Source organism: Cylas formicarius, unplaced genomic scaffold (assembly GCF_029955315.1).
Source record: "Cylas formicarius isolate icCylForm1 unplaced genomic scaffold, icCylForm1.1 PGA_scaffold_2__14_contigs__length_35257938, whole genome shotgun sequence".
Lineage (NCBI taxonomy): Eukaryota > Metazoa > Arthropoda > Insecta > Coleoptera > Brentidae > Cylas > Cylas formicarius.
Genome location: NW_026844319.1, coordinates 21,180,195 through 21,193,644, shown reverse-complemented (window position 1 = coordinate 21,193,644; position 13,450 = coordinate 21,180,195). Strand labels below are relative to the sequence as shown.

Genomic DNA, 13,450 nt, shown 5'->3' with positions numbered 1-13,450 from the left:
TTATTTTCCTCCGGGAAACTTGTGCGAACGGACTGTTATTTTATTTTCGCTTAAAACGAAGACCGACAAATAGCGAATCCAAGAGGGGATAGAATAAATAAATGTCAATATAAAAAACTCTAGTGTGGAGTAGGGTTGCCAACTTTTTCGGATGAAATATAGTATTTTTAGAATTAAAGGTAAAAAATAATATAGCAATTTTTTTTCAGTACAAAATACTTTATATACTTTGCAACAATGTAAATAAAAATTGGTATTTATTAAAAGATAGTTTTATTATTTGTGAACGACGTTTGATGATAATATTTTTCAGTACTATTTTTTTTAAACACTATATAGTACGCTAACCTGAAAGATGTTACAATACTATATAGTATTCAGTCAGCAACCCTAGTAGTGTCCCAAACTTTTTATTTCATCAATTAGAATTCTACACTAACTACATGTATCTCCTAATACGGCCTAAAATTTTCACTAATTTATTTATTTAAAGAAGTCTACCTAACAGGTATGAAGCCCAATTAACAAGTAGGTTTTCGTACAAATTATTAAATAGTTACAGAGGCATTGCAATTAATAATGATATCACGAAACGTAGCGTAGAGTCTAGCCCATCAAAAGCATTAACTAATAAAAAAAAAACAAGAGAATAGGAAAAGACTGAAATCAATAATTATAGTTAATGAGGCAATAATGTTTTAATTTTGATAATAGATTGCGAAAAAAAGTCCAAAAATTTTAAAATATTTTTCCTTGATGTGGGCAGAAAGAATGTGTTACTATTTCTAGAGTTAATACGAGGAACCAGAAACTTTAGTCCATCTAATAGGTCAGAGCAATCAAACAATAACAAACCAACCAAAATAAATATTGGTAATCCAGGTCATTAATATGACAGCCGTACCCAGGAGACCAAACTACTTATGCATACTGCAACTTAGAGCGGTAAGAAAAACTATAGGTTTTCCGTAGAATGCAGTGCCGTAGATTTTTTTAAAACACATTTACCGTTTATGAGCAATAAACAAATTTTGTTGGAATATCTGTATATTTACAGACCATAAAATTTGTCATTTGTTAACATTACGAAAATATGTGGTATAGATTGTTATCGCACTTTGCCAAAAAAACGCAAATAACTGACAAATTTCTAAAATTTAATTGAAAACACAAACACAAAATTTTATGTTTAATAAAATATGAACTTTTTAGATAATAACAGAAATAAGTAGAATACCCAGTTATATATCTTCACAGATATAAAATAAATCCAAATACGTACAAACTTATGTTTTTCACTAATACAAACCAAAGTTTGGTTTGTAATTCGCTAATCCGCAAAGAAGTTTTCAAAAAATAACTGAAATACGAGGGAGTTCAACAAATTGAAAATTTTAAAAATCATTTCGTGTCTCGAATATTTGGGGAGCCGTAGAAATTTTATTCATTGATTGTTACGAAAACCATAACTTTATATTTTTTAAAATAACGGAGATACCTCGCAAAATTACTGGTATAAGAGAAATTGGGAGATTTCCTATTGCAAGCAATTTAAAGTTTTAATTAGACTAATATATTAATTTCTTTTATACTATTTAAACAATTCGCCTTCAATGGCGTACATTTCTCAATGCTTGTCATAGTTGCTTGTGAAAATGTTCATTATTATTTATCGCCTCAATTAAGAAACGAATTGAGTTTTGGCAATATTCGAAATATCTGGTCGCGGTTTTATATGAAATGAATCATCAAATTGTTTGGCAACGCGGCAAATTTTGCGGCCGCACGAGAATCTTGAAAGCTCACTCTCTATTTGCAATTACAACGCCAACAAGGTATCGCAAATGAATATCTTTTCGTACGACGTACGAAATACGCTGATCGAAAATCGGTTTAAACAAATTTCACTGCCGTATTAATGAACTTAATAGCAGATAGCAGTTATCATAGACACGCCGCTGCCAAGGTTAACCTAATTATAATTTGATATAATTAAAGTAGTCGTGGTTTACCAATGCGCCGCTACCTTCTCTCGCCTTTTTTAGCAATTACAGAAACAAATAGTATTTTAACTTCACCGGCACTTAAATATTCGTAATATTAGCTCGAATATATTCGGCACCGACGTAAGGGCGCATTTACACTGGGTAAATCGGAAAAATCAGCTCACCCGTGACGGGAGCCTCGATGTCTATCATCGTCTTTTCTGCGCGCAGTAGCTGCGCTCCCTCGTTAATGATGCGCAGCGCTGCAGCTTCATCGATGCGGCCTTCGAGGACGAAATGCTGTTTCAGCACCTCCGTTTGCGGTTTTTGAGTCCGGGGCTCGAACACTTCGGCTACTGTCAACTTATGGCTCGGGGGAAACGGTACGGCTGCAACCAAAGGCGATCCAATAGTGAAAAAAAAAGACAATCCGTTCTTAGTACGAATGCCACTTACTGAGCCCGCAACTCATCGTACATGAAATCTCTTTAAAATTGCCAAAAATATTAAAGCTTAAAGCATTATAGCATTTTATTTTATTTTTTTTAGGAAAAAAGATAGCCTTGAAAAAGGGTAAAATCACACTTAATATTTTTTTGTATAACTTATCTCCGTTTTAGTTGTTTTCTATTTAATGTTAGATGTTTTCTGGGTTTTACTTTTGATTGATTGATTTTAGATTCTTGATAATAGGGCCCCGTCGCTTTTTTATTGTTGTATACTTTCTGATAATGTTATAATAAAATTAATGTTATTATGTTTCAAACATCAAAACAACCGTCAATTTAAGCACCTAAATTCTAAAGTGTGATTTAAAATTATTAAGGTGTTGTAGATGACCATAAAACCACTTAGACTAGAATATGATATTATGTGTGAATTTAAAATAAATAATAACTTTTGAAAACTAAAACATCGCGAAAAAAAAAAGAATTGAATACATCATCATCGAAAAAACAAAGCTCTGAATTCAAATTTTAAATGAGCGATTTTATGTCTGTTAAAAAGTTGCAATAGAAAACTTGTTTACCAAATCAAAATAATACATATAGAGAAGATATTGCAATTTTCAAAATTAGAAATTTTTTAATCTTCCATCGAATCTCGGACACTAGAGGTGCTATTCAAGAGCTAATGTACCATTTTTCAAGTTTCAAAAAAATGATGTGCAAATGGCATCTGTGTATCTTCAATAATAAAGAAGCTTCCGGTAAGGAAGCATTGAAAATGAAACACATTGTACATAGTCATAACAATAATAAAAGAGGATAAACAGCGGCATCAAAAATGTTTAATAAAAAGGTGATACAATAAATCATTAAAATTGACTTAATATTATATTTTAGTCAAGAGTTTGATTTGGCACCAGCGGAGGACAACAGAGCGAGTGCTTAATAAACGATACTCTTTTTATGGCATTAGTTAGTCAGAATTGCCAAATGTCAAAATATCATCAGTGGCTTAAAATCCACGGAAAATCGGTCGCTGCCAAATAATCTTTAGTTATTTCTCTTTAGTCATCATCTATTTAAAATGCGCAAGAATCTTGAGTTTGGGAGTAGAATTAAGGGAGTACGGTTTTTAGTTGTACCACAACTTCAAAGTTTGCGTTGCAAATCATCTTCCGTAAAATAAATTGTTTAGAAATGCTCCAAAGCGGAGTTGATTGCAAACCCATTGTCGTGAAACCTGCGCTTATTAGATTATACGATTTCATTTTCAATTCAGCTGCAGCGAGATACGTAATTTTCCTGCCACAATAACGAGACGAACACGACACGGTATAGAGTTGCATGATTTTTTCAGATCCAAGGTACCCTTCTGTTATAAGTTTAAATCATTAAAGGTATATTATGCAACAAGTTTAATAGACACCACTTTAATCACGAGTTAGTTACGGAGGGAGTACTTAATAAGCGAGTGTCTGATGACGTTTAACAAGGTGCCGGGCAACGGTGGTTAACGATATTGACGTTTAAAAGAGACACTTTGAGCACTCCTGATTAGTGCATAATTGCGCAATGTAGGAAGAAAACTAGAAAAAACATTTTCCATAGGTGCGTGTTTTGTAATGTATTAATAAGAAATACCAAACGACCTTTTGAACCTAAATAATGAAATCATCCCATTTATAACCACTAACTTAAAAAATAAAATAATCAAATGTCAGACATTCTGACTGCAATTAGTCCTTTCAATCAGAGTGGAGAAAACTATGATCAATTATCTACTAAAAGAGACATGAAAAAACAAAATGTTGCCTTCATCCGGGTGGAACCACAACTTCTTGTGCGATAACTGTTATCGATCGCGATCATATTTACCATTATTGTCTTATCGATTGCTACAAGGAATAATTGAACACTCGTCATTCCATACCATTCTCACAGGTAATTAAGCCGAAAAGTTTTTGTTCTACCGTCAATTAGTTTGTCACTGCATGATCAAATGAAGGACGTCGTATTTTTCTGAGTGTGTCATTATGTAGGAAAATTATTTGGTCTTTGGCTTTTTTAGTGTCTTATGTATTTCCAATTCCTTCTTCATTTGAAGGAGTCGTTCTTTGTTTCTTCCTCTTCCCATACATCCATGTTAATATCCAAGCTTCCATTCCATGGAGAACCGGGGAGACGTATCATCTTCAAATCTGGATTCTCAGCTGTAATCTTACATCGTGCCTGCATAGAACTTTTCCCCTCTCTCAATCAGAATTTTGGGTTTCAAAGGACGAGCTATGCCGCTGTCTTCTGGGCATCATAATATAATTGTTCGCTTTTCACTGTCAGTTGAATCATTAGAGTTTGGAGGTTCTCATTGCTGTTTGTCAGTATTAACGTATCATGCTTCTAACTAATATCTAACTAATATGGACGAAATGAGCTGGCGTTAGAAGTAACACATTTAAAAATATGAGATCTTGATAACATAGTAGACCCTTCAATAATAATGAGAGAATAGGACAACTCCTCATATGGGAAAAATATTACATTTGTTAAATCTGTAATAAATTATATATTACGTATATTATTATAATATGCACAGGGTCTCTGGGCATTAGTGTTGGGACTGGTCAATTGACCACTTCTTAATTGACTGGTCAAAAAATATTTTAACTACCATCTTGCAATAGTAGAGTGATATGATATCTATCATTATTTAATAATAATATGAATTTTATAATAAATTATTATGCGTTTGCTATGTCCAATTTAACCATAATCCTCTTCAAGGAATATCTGAATATCAACTCCATTTGGTTCCCAGAACGACGCGATGGCGGCATATGCACAATATAAAAAAACGTAAATAAATAAATATAAATTTCATGGTATTTTTAAAATTATTTCGGTCAATTGAAGGATCAATTTATTTATTTAATTTAACAGAAGATCCAGGCGGTTGAAGTAAACCCTAACCCTAAAGTATTAAGTATTTCTTGATATAAACCACAATAAAGCCCTGTGAGTGTCAAAATAATTTTATTAACCATAAATATTAAATTTTATGTAACACATTTCATTTTACATCCCATACATACGTCTTTCTCGGCTATAATTATTGTTATTTGCAAACTATCTAAATTGACCGAAAACTAAGTGGTCCTGCCTATATTTGATAAAATGGTGCATATTTCAATAACAAATTATTCAATTTTGCATAAATTATTGTGGGGTCGCCCTGTCGTCTTCACTGCCGTCGGCACCCTTTTATCATCTTAGCGACTTGCCGTCGCATCATTCACATAGAACGATACCGTCGGCGTTCTATTAGTTCTATTAGTTTTATATTACTTTTAGAGGCCCACGTTTAGTTAGGCTAGGGTCATTCAGTTTATTAAAGAGCTTTGAATGTAACATTACAAATCTTCGCCGTGCATGTAATGTTTAGATCGAACTATTAAATGTATTAAAAACAAGTAGTATGTATTTCATAAGGTTCCCAAAGGTGCGCAGATTTATTAAAAAATATATCGCAGCGTGCAGTCACTGTTTATACCACAAACAACCGGGTGGTAAAAAGCCACAACACCTTCACCCAATACCCAAATATGCACGACCTTATCACACACTCCATGCAGATCATCTTGGACCATTTGTTAAGACAAAAGGTGGAAATAAATATGTATTGGTAATAATAGATGCTTTTACAAAAATAGTTTTTTAAAAAGCATTTGAAAACAGACGCCGGAAAATCACTTGTATCACAAGAATTTAGTCACTATACTGCAGTAACCCACCACGGCAGTTGGCATGGCGAGAGGAAATGGACAGGTCGAAAGAGCAACAGCACGAAACATCGTATAACGCAAACAACACCCAGTGAATTGTTTTTCGGCTACAAATTAAGAGCAAATTGTAACAAATATGTCAGTGATGATGAAGTGAACACCATAGACGTTTCTTCATTAAGAAGGGAGGCAGCTAAAAAGCTTGAAGACAACAGAATCAAACAAAATGAGCTATTTAACAAAAAAAGAGGATCGCCAGTTGAATTTGTTGTAGAGGACTTAGTTTTGACTAAGATTACTAGTTTTCCAGCAAACCATAATGAAAGCAAAAAGCTACTCGTCAAATACAGAGCACTTTTTAAAGTGATTGAAGTTTTACCTAATGACAGATACGGGGTCAAAGAAGACATTCATTCCACTAGGATTACACGACGTGCGTACGAAGCCGTAGTAGCCAGTGAACACATGTATATAATAGTTAAGTTTTGAATTTCTGATTCACCTGTGACGTATCTGACGTGCATAAATTTAAGTGTTGAAGTTCTGATTCAACTGTGAAGTATCTGACGTACACAAACGTAAGTGTTGAATTTCCGATTCAACTGTGACGTATCTGAGTACACAAATTTAAGTGTTCAATTTCTGATTCAACTGTGACGTATCTAACGTACACAAATTTAAGTATTGAATTTCTGATTCAACTGTAACGTATCTGACGTACACAAATGTAACTTTTGAATTCCTGATTCAATTGTGACGTATCTGAAGTACATAAATTTAACTTTTGAATTCCTGAGTCAAGTGTGACGTATCTGACGTACACAAAGTGAAGTTTTGAATTTCTGATTCAATGGTGACGTATCACAAATTCAAGTTACAAAGGTTCGAATTTTGATTCGATTGTTACGTAGTGGATGTACATATATCTATGTGATAAATTTGGGCAACGGTGTTGAATATTGTTTGGGTTTCAGTTTGTATATCATGGGTGATGATGGTACGCTCGAGGACGATCGTGTGGTCACATGGTCATATGGTAAGTACTATTAGTTTTATATTACTTTTTAGAGAGAGTCCCACGAAAGGATAAAGTTAGGCTTGGTCATTCAGTTATTAAAAAGCTTTGAACCTAACAGTACAACTCTTCGCCATGCATGTAATGTTTAGATCGGACTATTAAATGTATTAAAAATAAGTAGTATTTATGTTATTTATGTAAAGACTACATTATGCATGCATGACCTATTACTTCGCACCAATTAGAAATGGAATGCAATTGTAATAACTATCCACGCACAAAATTACACGCTTTTACACAATCAGCGAGAGAAATCAACGATCCCTCCGATAGCCTTGGGCAATGAAACTGTCCAACATAAACAGAGTAGTAGCCTTGACTTTAATATCAGACAATAAGTTACTATATAAACAAACCGTGGTTGTTTATTAATTTTTGCTCCGTTACGAAATGTTTTATCTAAAAGCGACACTGCGTATGCCCAGGGTATATACAGGGTGCCTCTAAAATGATCGGGAAAAAAATGCTACCCCATATCGAAAAGTTTATGATTTCGGAGCTACGCGCAGTGTAAGCTCAATTTCGTTTTCACAAATAACTTTCGTAATACATGGAAAAATTTAAAACGAATCGATATTGTTTGGGATACACTGTATTGAATTTTCATATAAACGGTATTATTCTGTAACGTCTGTTAAAATCATGTATATCAATTTTAACTAAAAGACGTAGAGGAATCTAGAAAATCTAGAAATTAAATTGCATATCTCAAAAAAGTTATTAGACAAAATTTTATGAAGAACTAAAATCCCTTTCTATCTCCGAAGTGAGAGGCTCTATAAAATCTATGTGACGAATTTTACCCCAAACGAAACGAAAACGAAAACATTTACACATGTGCTTCTTTTACAAGGCTTTGATGTGCGACAAGTACAAAATCGACTCCAAAATAAATAGAAGGCAAATTTATTTTATTTGGACACCGCGTACAAGCAAAATATTATTGAAGCAAACAATCGCTAATTATATCAGAATCAACGGTGCCAGGAATTACAGTTTGGACTTTTTCTCACTTAACTTTACTTAAAGATGGAGGCAAAGGAAGGCAAGAAATGATTTTGCTCTTTTATAACGGCTGCTTCAAGCGTACGTTTTAAAAATCGTTATATATGTTATCATTCTACAAAATCGGTCGTAGTTTTGAATTTCCTTTTATAAGGATCAATCAAACCTCAAATCACACTTTACGATTTCGATTTATCAAAATTGGTTGGAACAATTGAGCGTTAAATTTGTATATTTGAAGGTGATGGTGTAAAACTGGATGGTCTTTATTCAAATTTCCTACTAGCGCGGTTTGTGCGTTATGTTTTTTGGGTGTTTATTTATACCTTAATTGAATTTGAAGTTTTTAAGCACGAAATTCGTCCAAGTTATAAGATGGAAAACTGTAGTTTTTTGATTTTATGTGAAAGAATCATATTCCCCAGTCGTATTTATCAAAACTTTCCAATGAAGACGTTTACGAAACTTTATTATATCCATTATACTCATGTAGATATACCACTACTACAACTATACTACCATATAGAAAATCCCAAGATCGAAACCAACGAAAAAATTAACATAGAGATTGTAATCAGAGTAGAGCTTGAGTACTAATAAAATTATGCAGATAGCTGCACAAAAAATTAAAATTTTTATTCAAATTAAAAATATAGTACTTTTGTAATATCCGCTCCGCTCCACCTACTAATTTGCAGAGCAGATGCGCCAAACTACTTGTAAGAAACAAAAATCGCAAACACGTGACAAATCACCAACCCGTTTCAAATTGGGATGGAATAGTTAAGTTAATTATACGTTTCACAAACACTGTTGGGCGCGACTACTAAGATCATTTGCCCATTGCCAATGACCAACACATACAACGAAGAAAAATAACCAAAATTGGCTCAGCTAGCAAAAAACAGTTTTGACAGATAAAAAACCGGCATCCCCCCGCTTCCACCGTGGACCATCCAGGCCCATCCGGCCTCCATACCGGCGTGAACGGTTAAAACAACGGGGCCGGCGGAACTTTTACACTTAAAACAAACACCAAACACTGCCGAAACAGAGTCACACAAATTGAAGACCGATACCAAAGGTTTTTCGAACGAATTCAGCGGATTCTGCTAGGAGCGGACGGAGGTTAAACCGCCGCGTGCAATGCTCCACCACAGAATGGGATGGAATAGAAAACCATTATCTAACTGGTCAGTGATTCTAAAAAAAAGGTCTAAACCGAGTCTTCATTGTAGTTACAAAAAAAATAACTATGCGGCAAACTTGCAGCGTGTTCCTAATAAAAAGACTACACAACAGACTTACGGACAAAACTAGATATGTATACAATTATTTATCTAGCCTATCTTTCTTAAAAAACATACAAACAACAAATAAAAACATAGAAAGCTTTCAATTTCAAATTCGCCAGAGTATACAACCAACAGACAAACAATTGTATGAACAGTTTCGAGTTAGCCAGACTAGTTCGCTAATTCGCTAATTAAATGGAAATTATTCAACATATTTGGAGTTTCATCGATGACAAGACTGACGGGGACGGGGTAACGAGTTCGCTAAAAGGTTCGCCCACAGTATCCTAAAATTTCGCGCTTTAAATCGAAATACAATTTACGATCAACATAGTTCGCAAATATTTGACGGCACAGCTAAGACGTTCATTGGATATTGCCGATATTTACGTGCAGTGTGTACTCTATACAATGCCTAAATGTAAATATTTAAATTTAACTAAGCTCTACACGAGAGAAGATTTGTACAGTGTTAAATATTTGTGTACAGAAAACTTCGAGTTACACTTTCATTTTGCCGCAAAAAAAACTTACTGGTTCGTATTTGGGTTAAAGTAATTTTTAAGTAATGAAATCTTTTGATCTTTGTACGATGCCTTGTAAATGTTTGGCTCATATTAACTAATTTGAGTTCAAACCACTTCCGGAACTGGTTCAAACCGGGATGGATTGATTGCACGCGGTGATAAAAAAAATTGTTATAATTTATGTTCACCGCGCCTGAGGCATTGTTGTACATGTAAATATAATATTATAATTTATATTTATTCATTTGCACACTGACACTGACAATACCCTTCCACACTTTTTGAAAAAAGGTTTTAAGTGTATTTTTATTATTGGTTTAACCGAGTAGGTCTTTAATTACGACGGAAAAAAAAATTCTACGTAACCTAGAAGTTATTTTTCAAAATCGGTGAAATCTGGAAAATCAATAGAAAATCTGTGGAAAACTTTCAAGTATCCGTGAGGTCTGAAACCGGTAAAATCTTTGTGAAATCCGTGAAATCTTGCGTGAAAGCTGTTTTGAATATTTTATTTATCAAAGTAAAAACAAGAAAATGTACAATAAAAGAAAAAAAAGGTCATCAAAAATCCTGAATATTTTTTTGCTTTTAAATTCTTTTTTTTATGATAGATGGAATTATTTTAAGCCTAAATCACAATTTATAGCCCACGTATTTTCTATAGTCAATGCCTAAAAATAATTTGGTAATACTGGCATACTTTTATTACTAAAAAAATATATGAAAAATTTTAAAGTAATATAGAATACAATAATTATTTATAGATTCGCTGTATAGGTAGCTATCATCCAGTTAAAACCTTCTATAGAAGTTTCAGACACGTTAAGCAGTAGCATTCTCTACTTAAGATGTTGACACTAGTTAAATGGGAGAACAAAGGAACACCGCATACGAGAGATAAAGCAATAATATGCTTACATATCTATATATGTTTAGTTAATGAATTCGCACTGGGCGGCACGAAATTGAAATTCGAGTGTATTAACGAATAACTATTGAACGGGCACACTGGCGAATAACGACGAATATTATCAAAAATTGTGCGAGAAAGCAAAGTGGAGAATTGCCAACAAATACAGGAGATAGAAAGTACCGTGACCAGATGATACATCATTGCCTGTCACGAGGAAATATTGGACGGCAAACCGAAAACATTCGAGCAAATTTGCCGCGATCGCATTAAGATTTAACTTAACTTTGTATAATTTGAACACACGATAATTTGACATGCAGCTATTGTTATTTGCCAGGTTATTTGTTTGGAAATATAAATTTATTTATTATATAATTTTCTTGTAGGTACAAAAATAATTATAATTTCTATAGCACTTATCGTAGATTACCATAAACAAAAAATGCCTCGTATCTCAGGCATTTTTCATGACTACAGCCAACTATAACTGTGGAAAACGGAGAATTATAGAAAAAAATCTGAGTGCGCCACCGCGTTTCGTTCCAAATCAAAAATCATACGCAAAAAAGTTATAGGCAATTTTCAAAATTGAAAACGCCCTGTATCTCGATAGCTAGTAAAGATATCGCCACGCGGCTTTTCTGAAAAATCGAGCCAAGTCGATTTGCTTGTTTAGAAATAGATTGCTCGCTTTAAAAGACTCCAACTACGACCATTCTATACGGCTCTGATAAAAATGTCTCCTGAGTGTCAAATCATTTTCAATAATCCCATATCCAATAATAAATAAGATATTTGACAGAGGCAAACAAGCTTTGCCACGCGTACAGATTATTCCCAAAATGCGAACAAATCAAGCTCGTTCGCACGGATACAATTTGAACTTTTAACAATGTTCGTCAAAAAAAAAAGTTTGGTGAGAAAAGTATTAAGTTGCATCGAGAAAGGCTTACGCAGATAAATCCGAAAAAATAGACTACAAGCTACAATTTTAATAAATCAGGAAAACCACATTTATCGAAAGCTAACTAAAAAAATTGCATTAAACTTTATTTGTTGATATATTCTTAATGGAATTATTTATATATTATTATTTGGTAATTCATTAATATTCTCTTTGAATATTTGCATAAAATAAAATGTAAAATATTTTTTTTAAAAAAAACCTGTAACCTATTTAATATTTAAGTAGCCTACAAATGTCGCAGTGATTTGTTAAGATATCTTTGCTGCAACCAGGTTATATTTGTAACAACTGAGGGGCACTTAGTGGTTGATTTTTAATCAATTAATTAATAGAAAAAAGGTAAACTTTTTGACTGGTGAACCAACTGAGATAGAGACCAACTTATTATATACAAGGTGTGTTCAAAAAATAAGGCGACTTTTAATTTTTGTCAAAAAATATTTATTTATTCATCAAAATTAATGTTGTTCCATTCAAAACAAAGGTAAGGTGTTTTAATTCTGTTTTCAGTGACTCGGGCTGAGATAGTTTTACGGATCTGTAAACAAGAGAGTTGACAATAGGGGATTTTTGGGCCGGATGGTGATATGACTATGCATTAAGGTATCGGTTAACTATCTATAAATCTATAAATAACCTAACAATCTTAACCGCGACTCAGGTCTCTACTTGTCACGAAGTTGGGAATCAGTCATCCGAGACGGTGTTTATGCCCCTCATTTAGCTCCGCCCCCCTCAAACAATATATAAGCAGGTACAGAGTAAAATACGAGCCAGTTTCAGTCAAGCTCTGAAGAAGTCAACAGGATGATTGGCGAAACGTCAGCAATTTCGACTCAGCAAAAACCGACGCAGGAGGAATCCAGAAGTTTTGTAAAAAGTATAATACACTTGTGCCAACGTTTTTTCCAATCCTCGAAGTACTTTTGGTAAACACTTTCTGGTATAGCTTTGAGTTCTTCCAGCGACTTTTTCTTTATCTCCTCAATCGTTCCAAACCTTCCTTTCATGCGTTTCTTGAGTTTTAGGAACAGGAAAAAGTCGTAGGGAGCCATGTCCGGTGAATATGGTAGCTGAGGTGTGATTCGGGTATTGTTTTTGGCCGAAAAGTTAAACACCAGCAACGATGAGTGAGCGGGTGCATTATCATATGCAAAATCCATGATAATCAAAGAAAATAGTAAGCAAAACTTTGACCTTTCATCGAACTTGACGTGCTTTTTTCAATGTTGGCCATTCTGGGTTCTTCCATTGGGACGGCTGGGCTTTGGTGGGCTTATGACTTTTTTGAGCATATCAGGATCATCATTGATGCCGTTTAACAGCTCTTGAGCGATGCTCCTTCGACGGTAATTTTGTTCAAAATTAAGCAGTTGCGGAACAAATTTTGCTGCTATCAAAACTTCGGAACAATGCCGACGTCATAGTAAATACAAGAAAATAGATTATCGA

At 33.9% G+C, this 13,450-nt stretch overlaps 1 protein-coding gene across 5 annotated transcripts in view; it reads right to left on the bottom strand.

The window, feature by feature from the left end:
• The window catches only part of LOC132697769 (serine/threonine-protein phosphatase 2B catalytic subunit 2-like), a 97,630-nt gene that overhangs the window by 76,723 nt on the left and 7,457 nt on the right, over positions 1 to 13,450 (bottom strand). For all 5 annotated transcript variants that reach the window (XR_009618299.1, XM_060663388.1, XM_060663389.1 and 2 more), the window contains exon 2: positions 2,171 to 2,374. Coding sequence is in view for 4 of the 5 variants with exons in the window: in XM_060663388.1 (XP_060519371.1) it covers positions 2,171 to 2,374 (204 nt within the window). In the remaining variant the exon portion in view is untranslated. The remainder of the gene's footprint in view (positions 1 to 2,170; positions 2,375 to 13,450) is intronic.